At 46.5% G+C, this 23,394-nt stretch overlaps 1 protein-coding gene across 5 annotated transcripts in view; it reads right to left on the bottom strand.

Annotated features, from left to right (window-relative positions):
- ASMTL (acetylserotonin O-methyltransferase like) overlaps window positions 1–23,394 on the bottom strand; it is an 816,255-nt gene that overhangs the window by 244,394 nt on the left and 548,467 nt on the right. For all 5 annotated transcript variants that reach the window (XM_069636974.1, XM_069636973.1, XM_069636975.1 and 2 more), the window contains one exon: window positions 19,477–19,661. In XM_069636974.1, coding sequence (XP_069493075.1) covers window positions 19,477–19,661 — 185 coding nt within the window. The remainder of the gene's footprint in view (window positions 1–19,476; window positions 19,662–23,394) is intronic.

The following is a 23,394-nucleotide window of genomic DNA, read 5'->3' as shown; positions in this document are numbered from 1 at the left end:
CCTCTCAATTTGCAATAAAATTCTGAGTTGTTAAATTGGCGCATAACTTCGTCGTCATACTGGTCTGAGTCCAATACTACCACGCCACCCCCCTTATCAGCTTGTTTAATCACAATAGCTGGATCCTGTTTAAGTTCTTGTAGACTCTGCCATTCTAGTTTAGTAAAATTAAAGCAAGGACCCTGTCTAGTTTCATTACGGGCATTATAGATGGAATTGAAGTCCCCGAGTACAATTTTTTCAAAGACAGCGGTTTTGTCTGACACCCAAAGTTATGATCTAGGCCTTAATCCCCAAGAAGAGTGGCTACAATGTATTCCATGAGATGCCCCTGGGCTAATCTCCAGCTAGGCCAGGCTGTTAGGCCAGTCGTTCTGCCCTTATCGGGCTATTCAACCGCAATAGGTTTGTTTTCGCTTTACTTTTTTCCTCTTTTTCTCTTCGAGTTTCTATTTTTATTAGTTGCCTTCTAATTCCATTTTCCCATTTCTGGGAATACAAGTTTAAATACGGTCGATAGCTACTCACCTGAACTTTCATAATACCTCTTCTTTGTGTTCCCGACTTTTGATTTGGACAGCGCATCCGCCTTCTAACGCGGTGAGTATTTATAAGTGTTATTTGGTGCTCGGCTCCATTTGGACGTTTTTTCGCTTCTATTCGTCACGTTTTTCCATGGGCTTACCTCTGTGAGCTATGTGAAGATGCGCTTACTGGTCCTTGGAAACTAGTTGTGGGGGAAATAGGGTGTCACCCCAATGCGGCGAGCCCTTACTGGATTGATTTACCACAGTTAGGGATTATTCCACTATGGTTTGGATAGTGTGCTAGTGATACACTTACTTCATTCGCTATCAATGCTAAATGTGGCCATCTTTTGGCAAGAGACGGTTACCATTTGTCACATTCGTTGTTAAGCTAGTTTGGTCTAACTTTTTCTATACTATATGGCCTTTTTACACATACCCTCCTTCTCACATATACCCCCCTTTTTTCTTTACTTAGGGGCGTTACCTGTAGGCGGATTTGTACATTCTACTTTGGAGAAGGACCTCTCTGATGCACTGCAGCGTGTTCCAATCTGACACATTCTGAACACCAGATGGCTACGTGTCCAATTGTTTGACTTATGGATATGCTCCAATTTCTTGACTTTGCAATGTTAGTATGTTTGTACATATGCAGCCCACTACACGTTTCTGGTCTAGCTCTCTGTGCAATAAGGTCAGAACTTGGGATAATGGTAAAAATCCCCTTTGTTCTTCTGTCTCCACAGATGAATAATAATTCTTATCTGCGTTTCTATGGGCAGCGCGAATGAAGCAATCACTTTCTGCGCCCCTTATGGACCCATCAAGGTGAATTTGGTCAACTTGATATTGGCACTCCTCTAAAATTGAATTCAAATTGGTGTTGGGTGATTCTTGAGTCACAGTCTGGTTCAATCTCAGTTTTTTAAAGGTTTTCTTGTTCATTATTTTTTATTTGTGTATTAGCATTCTACTAGAGGTCCAGATCTTCAATCAAGTTCGAAATACAGTATATCTATTATGCAACATAGTGGTTTATTGTTATCCTGTATGCTAAAAATGTTGGGGGCTTCCTAAATATTAATTGTCAAATAATTTGTGTGCCCTGACGAATACGACCATCAGTTTTTATGACTGAACTAGATCATTTTTTGTCGTCGAAACTACACTTATGATGATACGTTGTAATGATGTACACGTAGTAGGCACTAAGCACTTTTTGGCAGCACCCTTACATTGACTACTATACACTGCTTCAGATATACAGTGGGCTATGAATGACAATCAGCAGTGTTGTATAGGTTGTTTTTAGATTTTTTCTAGAAATTGTATGCCGATTACATACATTTATATACATTTTAAGATGTTATTGTGCGAATGGAATTTTTTACTGTACTGTGATTTTTGTATAATTAATAAAACATGTTGAACCAATTATTTACCTGACGGAGTCTCTCATCACCCCTACACCTACTAGAGTCAATCATTAATTGAATAACTGTTGTATTGATCCATGTGACCCCCTTGCGTTGTCTTTTGAACACTCTGGCTTCCGACAAACCGGCTTTGAAGTCTTCTAGCCTATCCACAGGTATACATTCTTGGAAATCAGCTAGCTCCCTCCACAGCCCGACATCGGCCGCTGCCAGGATGAGCTCAGTGTTAACCTGACGAAGTTGGAGCGCCGAGTTGGAAAATACTTATTTGCCATTGGCGTTGAGAAGTGTGTCCTCCTTGGAAAGGATTTGGGCCGCTGCAGTGGAGGATGTAGAGGCCGGTTTGGACTGGAGGATAGCTGCCGCTACCACTGTTCACGATGGGAGCGGACAAGCCGACAAGGTTATATCTTCAGAGGCATGAAGCTTGTATTGAACGTCAATCCTCTTGTTAAGATGCTGCCCGGTATAGGGTTTTTCCCAGACCTTGCGGGCCTCAGCCAAGACGTCCGAACAGGCGGGTGCGCTCCTGAGGTAATAGAGTGAAGGCTCCAGAAAGCACCCCGTCCTGTGGAGCGGGGGCCTCAGGCATTAGAATATCAAATAAAGCCATCATATCCAGCACCCGGTCATGAAATGCTCTAATAGAGCAGGGCTGTTCGTCGCTGTCCTGATCCGCCTTGCCCTCATCCAGTGAAGCGGGAGCAGGAGACCAATCGACTGCACGTGGTGCCTCACGTCAAAGTGTTGTCTAGTCGTGCACCCAATGTTTTTTCTATCGGGGAAAGCGGAGGCAGAGGAGGAAGTGATGGAGGAGGTCCAGCAGGTAGAGGTGGAGTGTCATAAATCACACAAGTATTTTATGAAAAAGGATACAGGTATAACCATAAAGGATACAATTTATAGGGCTCTTCCGAATCCTTGATGAAGCAAACGACTTGACAGTAGTGAAGTCAGAATAGACCTTCCAAATGATACAACTCTCCGACTAATAAAACAGGCAGAGAGAGGGATCACTGGAAAGGGCGTGGAACATCATTGGAAGTCAGCCTAGGATACAGTTAAGTATAATGAGGAAGTGTCCCAAGATTAACTCTCACTAATAGCACAGCAATAGCACCTAGTACAACACTAACCTGTATATTGTGAACTGGAGGCTCCGCCAACAAGTCTCTGAAGAAATCCAAATAAGGAAACAACGACAAAGGAGGGAAAGTTAGTAAGGAAAACGTATCCCGAACGGCACGAGGCTCACGCTAGATACAGGGTTGGTGCACCACAGGATAGCATCCAAAGTACAGTGCACAATCACCTTCAAATTAACAGATGTCGGCAGTACTTCCTTTCCCACGTACAACAGAAATAATGAGTTGAAATCCAACTGTTAGCTCATCTCAGGTGCCAGTGATTAATCCAAAGCGTAGCACAACTTGTGTGTGGAATTACACGTGCAATGGTAACCCAGCCAGGAAACAGCACGTTAGGAACCGCGTGTGGCTTACACGCGAACAATCTACACGTAGCTGGGAAGCAGCACGTTTAAGAGTTCAGGAAACCGTGTGCGGTTTTACACGCAACCAATTTCCACACAGCCAGGAAGGCTGCACGTTAAAGAGGTCAAAAACCCATGTGAGTTTTTACACACGACCAAAGTACACGCAGCCAGAACAGCTGCGCTTTAAGATTTCAGGAAACCGCGTGCTGTTTTACACGCGACAAACTTATACGCAGCCAGGAAAGCCGCACATGAAGATTTCAGGAACCCGCGTGTGTTTTTACACGCGACAGAAGTACACGCAGACGGGACTGCCAGAACTCGTGTGTGAAGGAAAAGCCGTCCGTTGGTCTTCTAGTAGACGGCTGCCGAAAGTAGCATGTAGACAGATACACGTGAACAAGAAAAGCTGCCGTAACTTCTTGAATGCAGCTCCAGGAGTTTGCGTGTGGAAGTAAGACGCCGGAGGAAAGCCAAAAGAAGTTGCTGAAGAGAAGCAAGGACACAGATCAAAGTTTCAGCTACCAGACGCCATGTTGGTTCAATCAGAAGCAGCGAGCGACGTCCTCATGCTGCTTATGAATGTAATGCAGTAACACACGTGACAATCTCTAATTGCGTGAATTCAATGATGTGAATAATGCAAACGTCGTTTTCCAGGCAGGATATCAAACAGCGTCCATTTAGAATAGAAAGACTTAGCAGTTCTATGGGCATAGCCAGTTCTATATGAAGACAGTGTTCCAGGTCCCGAGGTAATTTGCCTGCCATGCATGACATGGAGTAAGTGGCACTACCGGGACCAACCAGGGCAGAAGGCAGTACAGGAGGTTAAGGATACATTTCCCTGAAAAGACCCTTAAAGTACACCATCATGGGATCAGAATGCCTGAGCGTCTGGAATTTCCCAAAAAACGCATCCTCAGATGAAGGTCTAGGCGCTGGAGTGGGCAGAGGCCGCTCGGGAGGGCCATGACCCCATGAACTCAATGAGGATGGTTGCCAGGAAGGGCCTCCACCGGCTGGGTCCACATAGATCAGGGGTGCGGAACCAGGAGGGAGTGAGACTGTATGAGGCAGCGGTGCCTGAGCGTGCCAATCCACTGAAGGGTGAAACAGGTTTTTGTTATCCACATGGCATGGAAAAAACTGCTCAGCCCCAAAAGAAACCCCCCCAGCACTAGCCATAGTGAACGTTGGTGTAAGAGGTAGACAAAATGGCCGCTGTGGACCGCAGAGGTTGAGTCGCCATTTTGTCGACACCTGAGGTGAACTGCGTCACAGGAGAAGATGAGGCAACGGTCTCCTCAGGGGAGTCAGGGGTGTTATGTGACATTTTACCCTTGAAACAAGGATCCTCGGCTGAGCCGGTACTGGCAGGTTTAGGGTGTTTATTGGACACCTTAGGAACTGCCCCATAATTAGCCTCCAATGGAAGAACCTCAGCAGAACCGGTACTCGAAAGCCTTAGGTGTGTGACTGCCTTCTTTGCCCCCTTGACAGAGCTGTTACCACCACGACCGTGAGCGTGGGAAGGTGGAGGAATGTGCCTCACCGATAGGACCTTCAAAGAGGATCCCTCAACTTTGCCTCTGTCGGTACTGGATTTAGCCCCAAGAAGGGGAACCTCGGGATGGAACCCGGGACATTTAGCTCCCTCAAGAGGGGCCTCGAGTCGTAACTCTGTGTGGAAAGCTCCACAAAATGGACACCTCAGGGTGAACCCCGGTATCGGTGTGGAAAGCTCCAGAAATGGACACCTCAGGGTGAACTCCGGTACCCAGAGCCATAGAAGAACTGGGCTGAACTATAGCCCCAAAACGGGGAACCGCGGAAGAAAGTTTGGTTTTGGCAGGCCCACTGTGTGATCCCTCGTAGGACGCTGTATGTGCCCATTAGGCCTCTTGTGGGACACCTCAGGGATGCCCTGGTAGCAGAGCTACTCAAGCCCCTCCCGGTCCTGGAAGACCCTGGGAAGGAGTCCCATGGCTGGGCTGCCCTAAAAAGTAACGAACTTACCGGGCGTTTGTTTTTCTCGTCGATGAAGAGCTGCAAATGTGGTGGAGGAACACGTTGAAACACCTCCTCCCACTGAAGACGACGACGCTGGAGTGCTGGGACAGAGAGGGAATCGCAATAAAAACATGAGTCCCAACAATATTCCAGGCCTAGACACTCCAAGCAAAGAGTGGGGATCTGCCCTCACAAAACGATGTTCGCATGAAGAACAGGATACATATCCCAGACGCTCCGGCATAGACGGCGGACTAGATGACCGTGGAACCGGAGCAGGAAGGACAAAGGGAATAAAAGATACAATTCCTGGTGATGCTAGTGCGTCCAGCCCCGACCGTGAAGAGAAAAGGACTGAAGGGCAATGTCCGGGGCAGAGCTCAGGGGTTACAGCCCGGCGTAAAAATATAAGGATAAAAATTTCAATTTTTTATGCTTTTTGACAAAAGTGCTCCAGTCCCGTCCCGAAGGACAGAATGTCCCACAAGTATGGAGGAAAGGCACGGGACATAGGAGTAATGACAAAATGAATAAAAATAAATAAAAACAATTTCAGTACCCTTTATGATAAGTATGTGAACAAGATTGTCTCAGTAATAGCTGCATTAAAGTGTTTTGATTACTGCTTAGAAGCAAAAGGTAACGCTGATTGCGCTGCATGTACTAGAAGTTTGGCAGGTTCTAACACTTTAACTTGAAGCAACTGTATTGCATAAATGGAGGAAAATGTTAGTCTACATTCATGTTGCCATATGGTATATCTAAGAATTGATCTGGGATTACGCTCATTGATGACAATTTGGAAGATAGGAGCATGATTCATTTTGTAAATAATGTCTGCTAAGGAAGACAAATTGTTGATCTGATAATGAGAAGCTGGAACTAAAGGCGTTTTACAACAACTTCTAGAATGTACATCAAAGAATTTTTTGGGAGTAAATAAATGTAATCATTGATGTAAATAAGTTAATTTAGGAAGACTGGGCACATATGTTAATGAAATCCAGACAAAAGTAAGAACGCTTGGATTTGCATCGAAACGTGATGCATATGGAAAGGAAAAAAAGGACAACAAATATCCTAATGTATTGCCGACACATGACCAAACTGTGCCCTACATGAATAAATTCACTGACACATTCTTGATGCTATGTTATGTATATTTAATAAAACGTGACACCAACCTGAGGATATATTGGTGCTGAAAGTACCCCGTCTACCGGTAGGCACCCCCCACACAGAAAGACATCAAGGCCACTCCTATACTTTAGGCAAATAGAAAAGTCTTAAGTCTTCTTCTGAAAGACAAATGGTCGGAAATTGCCCTCAGAGAGGGAGGGAAAGGAGTTCCAGAGAACTGTAGCTGCCACCGAAAGGTTTGACCACTCATGGTGCTCCTTGACACCCGAGGAACACACAGGAGCAAGAGATTTGCAGAGCAGAGATTACAGGGTGGAGCATACTTAGCAAACTTCTCCTGCAAATACATAGCTCCAGTGCCATAAAAAGCCCCAGGGATGATACAGAGAGATTTACATTGGATTCTAGCTTCCACAGGGAGCCAATGGAGGTCACTCAACATCCGAGAGGTGTGGGCAAATTTCGGTAGGCCCACAGCCAGGCTGGCAGCATAACTTTGCAAGACCTGCAGTCAGAGGACTGAGGCAAAAACAAGGCATTGCAATACTACAGAATATCAGATGTAGTAGCCGAGACCACCTGGCTTCTCAGACCCCATGGAATATACTGCATGATTTTTCTCAAAATTCCGAGTTTAAAGTGACCAGCGCCACAGCTGGCACTAACTTCTGGAACCGCTGAAAGCAATTAAGAAAAGTTTGTTTCCAAGTTCTTAACTTTGGGAACCGGGTTGGCAAAGGGCCCCAAGAAACAGGACAATCTTTTGTAAACATAGACTTCCCTAAAATCATAATTTCAGAGTTAAGCTTCAGCCAAGTGGTACTCATCCAATTACCAATGGCAGAAAGAAAATTGTTCAGCTGAGACAAAACTAGGTCACAGTCACGATCAATGCGAAAAACCAGCAGTGTATCATCAGCATAAGCATAAAAGTGACAGCCGTAAGCAGAGATAAGTTTGGCCAGAGGAAGGACATAAACATTAAACACTGGAGAAATGGCTGAACCCTCCGGTACTCCACAGACGAGATGGGTGGGGACAGCAGAAAAAAAACAGGCAATGGAGAGGATTTGTATCCTTTTAGCCAAAAAGGACCAAAATGAGCCAAGAGCAGCCCCACAAATACCGATTTCCTCTAAGCATTGATACAGTATAGCATAATCAATAGTGTCAAATGCTGCCAAGAGGTCCAACATGAGCAGAGCATTTATGCAATTCTGCTTCAATTTATGAGAAACTATGGAAGTGATGGGCAAGCAAGATCATGTAGCTATCAACAGAACATGAAGTTTTTGTAAAGAGGAAGGGATCCTGAAAACCTTCAAACAAAGGATCATTGAAGGACAGGGGTTAGCCACCAGAAGAGAAGATTATAATGTTTTCTTTTATGTGTCAACAATCATATTTGTTCTAAATGTTATAGACATTTGGGAATGCCATATGATGGGTGGGAAAACCTTCCTCTCATTAGCACTTCTAAGATTTTTAGTTCCCATTTTGGAAAGAAGTGATCCTGTACTTGAAGTTTGAACGTTAATTAATAAGCAAATTGTAGATTATGTATTTAATGTGATTGTGAAGAGAATACTTGTACTGGAGTAGGTAATATCCTTTTATCGTATTTTGTATAAAAAGGACTAAATATTATGGATGCAAAGCAACTACCTTGCATTGCATAAGAAAGAATAATTTGTGGTTTAATGTGTATTTAATGATTGTAGAGATTGTTCTATGTCTATTTTTATGTTATGGGTCTATATGTTTCTGCAAACCAAATCACCTTACTAAAAATAATAAAACCTAAATTACAGCTGTAACCAACCAATTCTCTAAAACCGAAAATGGGGTCTTAAAAAGCATCCCTGTCCGAGGAGTTATAAGGGCGACCATAGGCCCATATGCTAAAAAAGGGTTACAGTGGCATGTGGACTTCAGCAGAAATCCCTCTGTCCACAAAAATAAGTCAGAGATCCAAAAAACTAAAGGGGAAAAAAGCAAAAAGATAAAATGGTACAGCAGAAGCCCCAAAATTGAATTCTTTCCTAAAATCCAGGTAACCATATGGGCTACTGAGGACAACACAACACAATTGAGTTGCAGCGGTCAGGGAGAACTCTCTAGTATTTCCTCTGCCAGCAAAAACCAAAGTTTAGGCAGAATGTTTGGAAGACTACCCAAGTTAGCAAAAGGAACCACAAGAAATACAATTCTGACCTAACAAAGAAAGTTATCCACCTGATCGAAAAAAGCAGAATGTTTGGGAGACTACCCAAGTTAGCAAAAGGAACCACAAGAAATACAATTCTGACCTAACAAGGAAAGTTATCCACCTCATCGAACAGGGTGGGCAAGAAATCTGCCCGCTATCTTAATGTCTATTGAACCCAAGAAGGCTTTTGACCGATGCGATTAGGCATTCATTAGACTGGTCTTGGAGAAAGTTGGGCGAGGCACTAATTACATTAAATGGCCGATTTCTAAAAATAAATCGGCACCTTCCACAAGAAGAGTAAATGGATATAATTTGGACATAGTCTGATTTTATATAGTTAGAATGCACCGATTTCCCCCCTCCCCACTGTTGCTTGGAACCTGTAGAGATCAATGTTAGTTACGACGCCTTCCGCCACACTATAGCTGCCTCTTACACACTACTGCTGCGCCCTCCTCCTCACTACTGCTCCTCCCCACCTTCTTCCCAGTCACACTCCTTTCACTCTCACAACCAATCCTACCCTCACTACAACAATCCCAGTGTCTTACACGTACACTAACAACGAAGTACCACTTACGCTCACCAATCAACGCCTCACGTGCCCTACAATTTGCCTCCATGTGCATGTCCCTTGGTCTACCACCTCCTCCTCGAACAAGCTCACCCAAACAACCCACAACTCCCTGTTTCCTGTGGTCTCTTGTATCCCCCCTCTCCATACTCTGGTTGGTTGTCTGGCCCCGTCCCCCATCCGGAGGTGTTACATAAGCTTTAACGATTGATCTCCAGCATGGGTCTGGCATGGATTCTCATGCTAATGAATATTCCCTGTTGTCCGGTTCGGAATCCTCGGTAAAAGGAAAAACGGTTTCACTTTCACTTAAAAACTGTATTTCTCCTCTAAACCAATCACTGTCCTCTGGGTCATACTGGCCCCATCCAATGATAGTCCTCTCCCTAAGCCCCTCCTCTGGCAGCCATTTTCAGATTTGGTAAGCACGTATAGTGGCAGTATGACCAGGAAGAGCTGCAGAGGGGCCGGTGGGAGAGTTCGCATGTAAATCCATGTCAGAACCATGCTGGAGAACAATAGTTACAGGTAAGTAACTTAAACCTTCTCGAGCATGGGGTCTGGCATGGATTCACATGCTCATGAATAACGAACACATAGCAGTACAACATTACACAACAACAGGAGGCAGCAAGTCTCAACAGAAGCAATAACCCTTACCTCTGGAACAGACTCAGCTCAAGCGAACAGGCCACGTAGCACTGCTTGGCTGACTCTTAACTCCTCCCTGGAATCCCTGTTGACGCAGTAGAACTTCGTGAACGTGCGCATGGACCTTCACGTAGAAGCCCTGCAGATGTCCAGTAGGGGCACACCAGACAGGAACGCTGTTGTGGCAGCATCGCACTGGTGGACTGGGCTCATGGATGGCCGGGCAGAGGTCGATTCGCCAACTGGTGAAAGTGCATGATGCAGCCGGAGAGCCACCTTGAAGCCTTGGACAAGGCCTTCCCATGGTTCACAGGACCAAAATTCACAAACAGTTGTGAACTCTTCCGAAAACTCTTTGTGCGCATCACATAGAACTTCAGGACACGAGCAACGTCCAGCGAGTGAAAGGCCCTTTCCACCGGCGACAATGGTTTTGGGAAGAAAACAGGTAACACCAAAGGCTCGTTGAGGTGGAATTCTGACGGAACCTTCGGCATGAAAGAGGGGTGCGTACGCAGCACCACCCTCAATTCGTGGAAAGCCAGATACGGTTGCTTGCAGGATAGGGCCTGGCTCTCAACCTAGCAACCTGGCAGAGGTGATGGCCACAAGAAAATACCTCTTCCACGGACCACCAAGGACCACATTGACAGCCTTGCTCCTGCCCTGGCTGACTTCTGCAACCACTCCTTCGCCAGTGGAGCCTTCCCTTCCCCTCTGAAGCACTCTCTTGTGCACCCTCTTCTCAAGAAAGCCTCTGCCAACCCCTCCTGTCCGGCAAACTATTGCCCAATCTCCATCACTCCTTTCCTGGGCAAACTCCTGGAAAAGCTGGCCATCTCCCAGCTTAATCTTCACAATGAATCTGTTGGTCATCTCCATGACCATCAGTCTGGCTTCAGAGCAGCCGGAAGCATGGAAAACTGCTCTCCTGAACATCCATGAAGACCTGCTCTCTAACCTCGATTCTAATTTCCCCTCTGTCCTCATCTTACTCGATCCCTCTTCTGCCTTTGACAAGGTAAACCATGCCATCCTGCTCAAACGTCTCCATGATAACCTGGGTATCACCAATCAGGCCCTTGCCTGACTGACCTCTTTCCTCTCTGACCTACCCTCCCAGGTCCAACTTGGGTCCTTCCTTTCCACTATCTCACTCTCTACCTGTGGTGTTCCCCAGGGGTCTAACCTCTCTCCCTGGCTCTTCAACCAATATCTGGCACCTCTTGCCCACCGCATTGCCACTCTCTGCTCCAACGTTCAGTGTTATGTGGATGACACAGCACATTTTCAGGCTCCCCTCTGCTGCCTCTTCGCCCTCTCTCATTTCTGATTGCCTGTCTGCAATCCAGGAGCAGTTTGCCACCAATGATCTCTGCCTGAATGCCAGTAAGACAGAGATCCTCTTCATCAGCTCACCTGCACCTTCCTTCACAGTCACTCTCTGGCCCCCTTCCTACTCCCACCTGCGTGGCTAAGAACCTCAGGGTCATCTTCGACTCCACACTCTCCTTCTCTCCTCATGTCTCTGACGTCTCTAAGAAGTCTAACTACCAACTGCTTCTCCTCAGATATTCTTCCTTTCCTCTCCTTCCTCCAGAAGCTCACTGTCTCCAGAGCACTGGTTCACTCTAGGCTAGACTACTGCAACAGCCTCTTTCTAAATCTACCTGCTTCTACTCTGCGCCCTCTGCAACTCATCCAGAACAGGACTACAAGACTTCTCCTTGGCCTTAAGCCCAGGGATCGTATCTCTCCAGCACTGAAATCTCTGCATTGGCTTCGAGTGGCTGCGAGGATTAAGTTCAAGACCCTCTCTATTGTCCACAAGGCCTTCTGGGGCTTAGATCCTCTATACCTGCAACTCTCTGTGCGTAAATACCTTCCTACTCAAGCTCTTCGCTTCTCCAAGCAACGAGTTGGCGGTAGATCTCTTTCTTCGGCTGGGGCCTCCCTCTGGAACAGCCTCCCTGCCTCTCTGAAACTTGAGGAGAACCATCTCCGGTTCCGGAAGCACCTCAAGACATTCCTCTTGCTTCTGCCTTCTCTCTTCCTCTACCCTGCTGATCTCAGTCTGTTCCTGCATTTGGCATCTGGCTACCCTCTGATTTCAGGGCCTGATCCCTTGCCCACCCTGCAACTTACCTGCACTGCCATTGGCAACTCTTTGCACTTGGGTCTGTATCTGCAACGCTAGTCCTCTCACCTGCACTTATTTGACACCCTTTGTCTGCGCTTAAGTCTTGCACTTGCCACCCTTTGGCCACACCTCCTTTTGTTGTTTTTGTCCTGTGTTTTGAACTTTCCACTCCTCCCCTGCCCCTTGCACTGTCCCCTTCCCTCTCCCCAGCACTTGCGCATTCTCAATGACACTGGGCCTAGTAAGATCGTTGTTTTATCCTCTCGTGTACCCCCTCCCTTGCCTCGTTGTGCCTTGAAACACTTGTGTATGGGCGCAATATAAATAAAATATATCACAAGGGAAATTTGAGTGGGGCCTGATGCATAGGCTCGAGGGGACAACCATGAGCCTAGTTAGAACCACGTTGGGTTCCCACACTGGGGCAGGAGCCTTCACCGGTGGGAAAGATCGGAAATGTCCTTTGAGAAACTCCTTGACAGGTCGGTGGGACCAAAGCGAAGATTATGCTGGGGACCTGGTGTAGCGGGAGATAGCTGCCAGATGCACCTTGATGGAGGTCTGCACCAGTCCAGCCTTTGCCAAGGATAGCAAGTATGGAAGGATCTGTGGGTCCGTGACCCTCAGAGAGGTAATCTTATGCAACCGGCACTAAGTAGCAAAACGCTTCCATTTAAGGCCGTAGCACTTCAAGTTTGACAACCCCCTGGCCTTGGTGAGGACCTCCCTGCAGTCTGCTGGCAACTCATACCATCCAAACTCTAAGACTGTAGGTGCCAAGCCCTCAGGTTCAGCGATGTGGTATGATATAAGATATATGACAATCCTGTGTTGTGATGAAGGATTGTGCCTCCCTCTCTGGTGAGAAGATCTGGAACCACCAGCAACTTGACTGGAGGCGACGCTGACAGGCTGAGAAAGTCTGGATACCAAATCTGCCTCGGCCACGCCGGGGTGATGAGCATCATCTTGCATTGACACAGAGTGTGTTGATGAATCGCAGCAGGAGAGGGAATGGAGGAAACGGGTACAGAAACAGCCCCTCACAATGGAAGGAGAAAGCGTCCCCCAGGCTCGTCGGCTGTGGAATCTGCTGGCAAACTTCTGGCATTTGGAGTGTGCCACTGTTGCAAACAGATCGATCTGGGGTCTGCCCCATTTGACGAACAGGCTGTCCTCTTGATCCTGTCGAAGCTCCTACTCGTGGCAAGAGCGCAGTTCGCTGCCGAGGGAGTCTGCAATGGTGTTCTCGACTCCCACCATCCCCTGTACGACAGCCGAGTGCCACAAGTCCTGCACTTCCATGGAGAGCGCCAGGGATCGAGTGCCCCCTGCTTCCTGATATAGAACAAGGTAGTGGTGTTTTCTGTGAAGATCCTCACCGCCTTGCCTTTCAGAGACGGTAAGAACGACTTGCGGGCCCAGAACACTGCCCGTAGCTCCAGGATGTTAATATGCAGATCCTTCGCCTCTGGCATGCAGACATCCGGTGTGCGCTCCCCAACCTTCTAGGGAGGGATCCGTGCTGATCGTCTTGTGGTATGGGGGTGTTTGATATCCCATGCCTTGGGTGATGTTCGAGCAGACACCCCACCACTCTATTGCCCGTAGGAACTCTTCGTGGAGAGGGATCTTGTCCTTAAAGCTTCTGGACACCTGTATCCAGGGAGAATCCAGGAATTGCTGTAGGGGTCGCATCTACAACCTGCAGAGATGGACAAGGTAGATGCAGGACATTTCCAGTAATGACTTGATGGCCCGCACCATGGCCGTCTTCGTCAATGACAGCCATTGACGTTTCCTTGAATGGATGCCAGCCTCTCCTCCAAAGGCGACGCCAGGCAAGACAACGTATTGAGTCTGGCCCCTAGGAACAGCGCATTTTGTGATGGCTTTAAGCAGGACTTCGGATAGTTGACAGAGAATCCCAGATCTGTAAATAGCCGTACAGTCCTCTCTGTGTGTCCGTCGGCCAGCTCCCGCGAGCGGGCGCGTATCAGCCAGTCGTCCACGTACGGGTATAGGTGTATACCCTGCAGATGCAGATGGGCCGCCAGTGGTGCCAGGCATTTCGTGAACACCCTGGGGGCCAACTTCAAACCGAAAGGTAAGGTCTTGAACTGGTAGTGCTGGCCCTGCACCACGAAATGCAGAAACTGACGATGTTTCTTGTGAAGGGGGGACTTGGAAACAGCCGTCCCCCATTTCCAACATCATCAAGCAGTCTCCTTTTTCCAGCTGGCCGAGCACATGTTGCAACGTGACCACCCTGAACATTTGGGACTTTAGGTATTCGTTCAGACGTCGAATGTCCAGGATGGGCCTCCAGCCCCCTCCCCCCGACCCCGCCCCCATCTTCTTTCTGACTAGAAAGTATCTGGAATAGACACCGGAGCCCAGGGGCCGTTGGGGAACCAGCTCTATCGCCCCTTTTTGCAGCATGGTTCGTACCTCTTGCATAAGCTGAGGGATGTGCTGCTCCTGACAGAGAACCTGAGGGATCCGTGGACACCTGTGTTGGACCTCCAGGGTGTGTCCTTGGGCAAGAGCGTCCAGCACCCATCTGTCGGTGGTGATCTTTCTCTACTCGCTGACGAACCACGTCAGCCGGCCTCCCACCGGGATGCACGAGTGGCGGCCCGACGTCCCGGTCGGTTCAGGCTTGCTTCGGCATCCTGTCTTGCAGTCAACGGCAATGCTGTCCTCCGCTACCATAGGCCTGGGAACGGCCTCTGTAGGCATCTTGCGTTGTGGACCTGGAAGGCTGGCTGTACGACATGGAGAACCCTTTTGAAGACCTGCTCGAATTTCTCTTGTCGGAGTGAAAAGAAGACACGGGTTGCTGGAGAGTGCCCAGCAAACGGGCCATCTCTGTATCCGTCTTGATGGCCTGGAGGGACTCGTTGACGGCCTTCCCAAACAGATTCTCGCCATCGAAGGGTATGTCCAGCACCTTCGCTTGGACCTTGTGATGAAAATTAGTGGCTTTCATCCAACCCTGTCGATGAAGGCAGACATGGTTCCACATTTGCCGGGAACCCTGTGTTGCCGACATCCAATGCCACTGTAATAGCATGATCCGACGCCACTTGCCCTTCCTGGAAGAGAGCGAGGGCTTCCATCTTCTTATCGTCAGGGGGGGGGGGGGGGATTCCAGAATTGGTCCTAGGTTGTACCACAACTCCCTGTCATACCTGGCCAGTATCGCCAGTGCGTTGGCCGTCTTGATAGTGGACGCCATGGTGTAAATCACCTTCTTTCTCATGGCCTCCATCCTCTTCCCCTCACTATCCGGAGGGACCGAAGACAACGAGGACGGGTTAGCCAACCGTTTCCTCACAGCCACTGACACCACAGAGTCCGGCGATGGTTGTGACCTCAGGCACTTGGGTGCAGAGTCCGGTACCCCATATTTCTTCTTCAGCCTATCCCACTTGGCTGAAGCTGTGCAAGGGTTCTTCATGAGGGCCAGGCCCTCCTCCCAAACATCGTCCAGAAAAGGCACTGCAATGATAGTCTTCCTCTTGACCTTGCGCCTTTGATACAAGAAGCCCTTCTTTTTGGTTTCCTTGGGCACCAGTTGGAATAGTTTGGAGGCCCTGGCGATCATGGAGTGGAACGACCCCACCTCATCCGGTGGGGACACCCTATGTGGAGCATCCAAATGTGGCAATTCACTGTCCACTTCGACGATGTCTTCGCTATCATCCGTCGGTATGGTCGTATCCGTTCCCGTACCAGTGTCTGGGTCGTCTGGGGGAGAAGGGGCCCGGCGTTGTGGAGTAGGTTGATTATGGGTGCATCAGATGACGCTTCCTCTTCTTCACTGGAGACTGATCGGGGATCTGGGGGACCACAGGTACCGGCGCCAGAGGCATTCTCATCTGGACCTCTGACACCAAGGTGTGTAGAGTCGTCAGAATATCCATCGGCTGAGAAGGCAGACCAGGAAAACTAGGCCCTGCACCCTCATCCCCCTCGCCATCGTCCTCTTCAACGTCCTCGTGGACCGTATGCAAGGACTCTTGATCTTCGTCATCCGTGGATGAGACATCCATGGCTTGGGCGATGGCCTGGGAGTGCTGTTTCGGAGCCTCTTCATCTCCCCTTCCTGCCCCCGAGAGTCTTGAAGCGGGACCTGAGCCGGATTCACCTCTTCTGGCATGCCTGCAGACTTTGCCAAAGTCACTTCAGCGGTGTGGCACTTTGGGGGCAAGGACACTTTCTGAGCCGTGGGAGCCACCCTCATAGGATCAGCGCCAGTAGCTGCTGTGGTAGTAGCAGCCGCCGACGGAGTCACCAAAGAGGTCTTTGCCTGTGCGGCTGAGTCTGCTTGGGCTGCGTGGCATTCTCCTCGGTCCGCGGCTTCTCGGATATCCCCCATAGTATAGACATGGTAGATCACTTCCTCTTTGAAGAGGAGCTTAAAGGTAAGCTGGCAATGGAGGCGGAAGGTGATGCTGATCGTGCCCTATCCACTTTGGGACCCGGTTTTGTGGTGAACCCGGTGGACTCAGACTTGTGGCTATTTGGCCTTATCTTTGGCCCCCACGGATAAGGCGCCCTCAAAGGACTGCTCCTCGGAACGGCCGGTCCTGGATGAGGCAATACCCTCCTCAGAGGATGGGCCAGAGGCCTTGTTCGTGTTAAGCCATGCTTCCAGCCTACTTTGCCCGTCCTTCGTCGTTTTCTCTGATAAACCGAGGCATATCTCACACTTTATTTCCTTGTGGTCAGGGTGCAGGTAGTAGAGGCATTACAGGTGTTTGACCTCCATAAACATTTTGTAGCCCGCATTTGGTGCAGGGCCCTAAGAAGGACCTTCCCTCTTTCTCCTCAATCATGGTTGGAGGGCACGAAGTAGGCCCAAGATGGCATTGTAGAATCTTCGATGGATCTTGGCCCCTGAGGGGCGCGGAACCTCACTGACAACGGGTCCCTGCTGTCGGCAGATGAAGAAAAGAGCATCCAGGCTTCTTTGAAACAAAAATGGAAATGTTTCTGTAGAAAAACACGAAAAAAGATGCAAATAGCTTAGAGAGAAAACTCGAGGACTTCCAACACTGAAGCGTATGGTAAAAATCTGAAGATGGCTGCCAGAGATGGGGCTTATGGTGAGGAAGGTCATTGGGTGGGGGCAGTAAGACCCAGAGGACAGTGATTGGTTTAGAGGAAAAATACAGTTTTTAAGTGAAGTGAAACCGTTTTTACTGACTACCGGGAATATTCATGAGTATGTGAATCCATGCTCGACCCCATGCTAGAGAAAAAGGAACGTTCAAATAGCGGTTAAGCCATGCCCCCTTTTCTCCACAATTTCAGCAATGGAGGCCACTTTCTACAGTGTCCGTTTGTGTTCGAGGTTATTAGCGTGGCTTCCCCCAAGGTAAGCATTCGTGGTCTATGGAAGTTCCAGCACTCCCAAGGCTGCTCATGCCAATTGGGGGGAGAAGTGCATGGAATGACAGACGGCCCTGTAGGATCTTCACCGCACCAGGCACAGTCTCACTTTCGTTTTGAAAGTTTGCTGCTGTAACGTAAATGGCCACCGTAGGGCTATGATGGGTTGTGGTTTCTACAGTCTCTCTGTTCACCTGAAAAGTTGTCTGTGGGTCTAGAACAAAGAGAAAAAAATTGGCAAGCATGTGTTTTATGGGCTGATGCAAGTGGTAACTGCCCAACTATACACAGGCACTTGGGAAGGGGACTTCAAATGAAATCTTGCACCACTGGGGTAGGACTGCCTCTGCCTTCCACCCTGGTGGGTCTCCCACCCCCAGGCTGAGAGGGGTTCATATCCCCTCATGACGGCGGAAGATTATTGACCTTGTCATACAACAGAACAAGTAAAAGATGGCATATGCTGCAATGGTAAAAACACATTTGTCATAAAAAAGGAGCCGACTACACCTGCACTGGCAGGTACAAGGGCTACCAAGTACATACAAAACATAGAAAAAAGGGCCCTAGGTGCCCTTGATGCTAGAACAAAGTGCAGAGCTCTCTCAACAATGCCATCACAAAAAAGGGTCTAGTATCCCCATAACCAATTGAATGCATGAGATAAAGTCTCTCTCCCCTTCAAAGCGGATTAAACAAATCTGAGTGAGTCTAGCAGTAGGGCTGAGAGGTTCAAGGAAGAGAGGGGACGATTTACAGAAAGAAAATCCACCTAACAGTTGTATTTTGTTGATGTTACGTATGTGGGATATAGTGAACCAAAACCTCACGAGTAACAGATTTGAAAGAAACCTATGCAGCAAAATACATGAACATTATAGTATTTAAACAATTCAGTAGAGGACTACCTGAGATCTCCTCTCCCTTTTGGATATACCGTGCAATTCAACTGACTATACATATATTTCTACTTGTGAATACGGTTACAACTGCATTACCACTGTTTTTGGCCACACAGCCAAACTCCTAATAAAGCCCAATGACTCCATTATTTTCCCACAACCCCATTTTTCAACATAAAATTCTATACATTTGTAAAAATACTCTATAATGGGATTGCCCTGGATATGGTATTTCTTGAATACAGTACGTTTGTTCAAAGTACGCCCCCTGTTGTACCAATACATACAAATACCACATTGAGGCTTTCTCTTGTAGATGTCATTATGTGTCTGTTCAAACGTAATGTATCAGATAGAAAAAACAGTGTACTTTTAGAACATCAAACCCCTCAAAACAGGTCTATTCAGAAACCCTACTATTCTCTACTGTCTAGGGTCAGCAGGACGAAATCTTATAATATGTAAAGAGAACAGAATAAAATTAACATATAATAAACAGATATGCATAGTGTTGCCCCCTCCCGAAAAGTATCTTGTATACATAATTAGTTCACCATGAAGTACATATTTTATTGAAAAAATACACAAGGTTACAAAATTTCTACACTGAAGACAAACCTAAAACCAGGTCATACACAGCAATTACGTAAAACATACAGAAATCAGAATTCAATCAATTGTACATATAATATAACCTAATTGCTGGATTAGGTTATGTTATATGTACAATTGATTGAATTCTCGAGGGGGCAACACATTATATATATCTGTTTGTTTATTATATGTTAATTTTGTTCCAAACGTAATGTATTACATTTTAGTATTGTATTTTCTTTTCAATCTACAGTAATGTCAAATACTTGTAGTCACATCTTTTGCTACTGATCGATGTTTAATGTTATACATGACATACATGCACTAATGGCTTGGTTACTCTGATGTGCAACTAAATAGGTACACCGAAAAAAAAGTGACTGTCCTACCGGAGTCAAACTTTCAGGATTTTTATCCGAAGCTGGTTGGTGGTGATGGGCACCTTTTGTGACAGCAGATTCCAGATTTGTGAAGAATGGCCACATACGATCATTGGAGTACAGAATGTAGTCATTAATTGAATATTTACTGTCCGACACAAGGTAGGTGTTTGCCAACTTTGAGTTACTGTAAACTTGGAGAAAAAAAAATCAAGAGGCATCTGTTAAAAATAAAAACTTCTCTGCCTACCAACATTTCTATTTCAAGTATTCCTGTTTACCATGCTTTCATATTACACACAGATTCATCTTTTGATCAACTACTCCTGTGCCTTCACACACAACGAAATTATGTGCATGACAGCGAAGTTGTATGGGTGCTTGACTGGTGTGTAAAGTGTGTGTGAGTGTGAGTGCGAGTGCGAGTGCGAGTGCGAGTGCGAGTGTGTTTGTGTGTATATGCTACGGTGGGCCCAGGAGGGCATCGGAGAATTAACATTTTTTGACAAGGACATGGTATATTGTACTGGCATTTCTGGGAAAAGTAAAGCCATCTTGATGAATGCTATTACGTGGAGAGGGTGTTGAAGATGGAGGGTTCCACAGTGGGGCTGGCAGCCTGGACCTTTCATACTGTGGCATGGAATGTTGTACTCCCAATAAGGGCAAAGCCTATATGAGTGTTCAACATGTGGGAGAGCAGCGCGGGTTTCCCGAATGTGGCATGGCATTTTGTACTAGTGTCAAGGTCAAAGATAATATTATGAGTGGTCATACATGCGGGGCATTTGTGCAGCCAGCAAGGCAATGTTTTCCTACTGTGACTTGGCATTATTTACTGGCTTTAGTGCCAAATACAACATGTGTGTTGGGCAGCGGGCCCATTTGTGCAGCCAGCAAGGACAGGTTTTCTTACTGTGGCATTGCTTTTTAATATTGGCATTAAGGCAAAGCCAACAGTAGTAGGTTCTTATGTGGGGATGCTGGCATATATTGGCACAGTTAGTATGAACATGTTTTGTTATAGTATTAATTGCAACATGAGTATGTTCTTATGTGGGAAAAATGGCATATATCGGTGCACCATTATGGTCATTACAGGGCCTGCTCAACTCATAGAAAGACCACTTTTTGGGCAGCTTGTAACTTTGCCCCCCCTGGACGAATCCTCATCAAACTTTGCAGTATATGGACTCCTCAGAATGATTTTGCGAAGTTTTGTGTGGTTTCGCCCAAGGGGTGCGGGGGGGGGCAAAGTTATAGGGGAAGTCACAAAATGTGTGGAAATCCTCAGACACAATGGAAAAGAGAATGTTGCTCGTGCCTACAGCCCAAACCGCTGGATGGATTTTTACCACATTTCCGCCAGGAGCAGCGGTTTGGTCCCAAACGTGTGCTTTGGTGTATATCCATCCAGTATTTTATATTAAAATGGCCAAAAAGTAGGTCCAAAAAATTAAGTGATATCTAGGTCCGGTCCGTGAACTCATTTCCTGATTCGGAGACCGTGGACGAATCTGTTCCAATCAGAGAGCAGCGTGATGTTCGCGGACATCATACATGCTCGCTGATCGGGCAATTAAAAATGTGAAGTGCGTCAAACTTTTGAAACAGACGCCATGTTGGATTCGCGAACAGCGACCATAGTCAGCATACGTGGCGGAAAAAACATTAAAAAACACAACTTTGCACTTGTCAAACTAATGAAACTATCTCTGGGGAGCAGAGGGGTGATGAGGATGGGATGGGATATGGCCATAAAAAGCCATAAATCATGCATTTTTTCTGCATCTCAGATGTTCGGGGACATTCATGTATATTTCTGCATTACCGGGTCAGTAAAAAGCAGCTTTTTGGATGGCTTATGACTGTCACATTCTGGTACTGTTTCGCCAAGAGGGGTCAAAATTAGAGGGGGAGGGATCCCAAAATATTTAAAAGGGTTAAAAAATTTGGGGCCATTTGATGAATCTGCACAACAGTTAAAATAATTTCAGACCCAGATTTCAATATTTTTGCAACATTTTGTGGGATTTTGCCAAGAGGGGGCAAAATTAGAGGGGGCGTCTCAACATTTTTAGATGGCTTATAATTTGTTGCTGGTTGGCGAATCTGCACAAACATTTTCAGAAAATGTATAGACCCAATGTTTAATGTTTGTGCAAAGTCTGAATGGATTTTGTCAAGTGGGGGCTAAGTTATAGGATTTTTTTTTGGATGTACATTTTGACATTTTGACACTTTCCAACAAAAAAAAAAAAACGTGGACGGATTTGCAGCAAACTCGTGCAAGAAGCATTGGCAAGGACACGAAAGCATGGTTTTGCAAATGTGTCCATGTTTTATTTTTTGAAAAGTGTTGCAATGTAAGGACAAACATTTTTTTATATACCTTTGGTGACAGAGTTATACTAGATTATCCGGGTCAAGGCCATGACCACGAGGGACCGGCAATGGGTTTAAAGTGGTAACATTTTTCGAAATCTAGATAGGTTTGAATGGGAAAAGAAATTCTGCTCGTGGCTGCAGCCTGAAGTGCTGGACTGGATTGCAGCAAACATTCGCGAGGAGCATCAACAAGGACCTCAAAACATGGCTTGCAAATCTGTCCTGTGTTTTATTTTTTCTTAAATGTCAAAATATAAGTACAAAAAATAGTGATCTAACTTTGTCGCCTGGGCAATGAGCCTGGCCCTTAGCAAGGACAAATGTGTACTCTGATATGCTTAGTGGGGCATGCGGCATGGCCGAAGCCCATGCCCCCTGGATTGTGGAGACTGGCCATGGCTGCAAGACATGAGCACGGCCCATTGGTCACATGATGAATGTGGAGTGGACACTGAACTAGAATGCAGGGTAAGTGCAGTGGGTAACGGGGGTAGTTTGGTGGGGCTATGGTCATGGTCGAGCCTCATGCCCTAGGCAATTCAATCACGACTTGCATCCCCAGCATGCGCTGCTGCTCAGTATGCGTGGCAAAAAATATGTTTGTTAAAGGAGGTTTAAAGTTCTTTCATATTTGTTAAAAGAGGGATTATAAAAACATATACATTGATGAAACATTTTCACTAATAAAAATTATGAAATCAGTGAAAATAACTTTGTTAAAAGGGACGTAATGGTTACAAGTAAAAGCGAAAACCGCCGGAAATTCACCAGTTATGGTAAGCTAAGCAACCAACCATAACTTACGCCACCAAAGGGCACCAATAAGACTAACACCCAGGACAAAGATGATATCACAAATGTCATTGATGACATCACTGATGACATCACATATGAAATTAATTTTTATGAAAAGTCCCTACAAGGAGTTGTGTTTATAATGTTGGTAACACGATGTCAGGTATGATCAGACCACCTATCATAAAGTACTAAATGTATTAAAACATGCACTCATCTAAACAAAACATGATATCGAAGTGTTGTTAATACAGGAAACTAATCATATATACACATAGGCAATGGCTGCAGCATGCACAATAGAATTACAATATTTTTAACCTGGTAATATTGGATAGTAAAATAACGAATGCTACCTTATAGTTTTCAGTAATGTTAAACATGGAATAAATAGTTAACAATTCAAGCCTTGCTACACACTTGTGTTAGTACAAACAATACATAGAAAGACACACAATGCATCCAAATCAGAGGCACATACAGGGAAACTAAAGTAAAGAAGAAAGAACCCAATGGGGGATGGGGATTTACAGTTACCGCCCAACCTGTGATCTGGCGGTAATACTGCTGGACAGTTGGGCGGTAACGCAAACACAGTTGGGCGGTATCCCGCAACTCGTGATGAGGCCCTATGTTGAGTAACATTAAAGTTTGGCAGTGCGGTAAAAGTGCTGGTAAAAATGCTGGTAAATCTGTTACAAGCACTTTTACCACACCGTCAAACGACAGGGTGGGGATTACCTG

Source organism: Ambystoma mexicanum, chromosome 7p (assembly GCF_040938575.1).
Source record: "Ambystoma mexicanum isolate Mex_15411 chromosome 7p, UKY_AmexF1_1, whole genome shotgun sequence".
NCBI lineage: Eukaryota > Metazoa > Chordata > Amphibia > Caudata > Ambystomatidae > Ambystoma > Ambystoma mexicanum.
The sequence above is the reverse complement of the archived record's forward strand: the minus strand, read 5'-3'. Positions and strand labels throughout refer to the sequence as shown.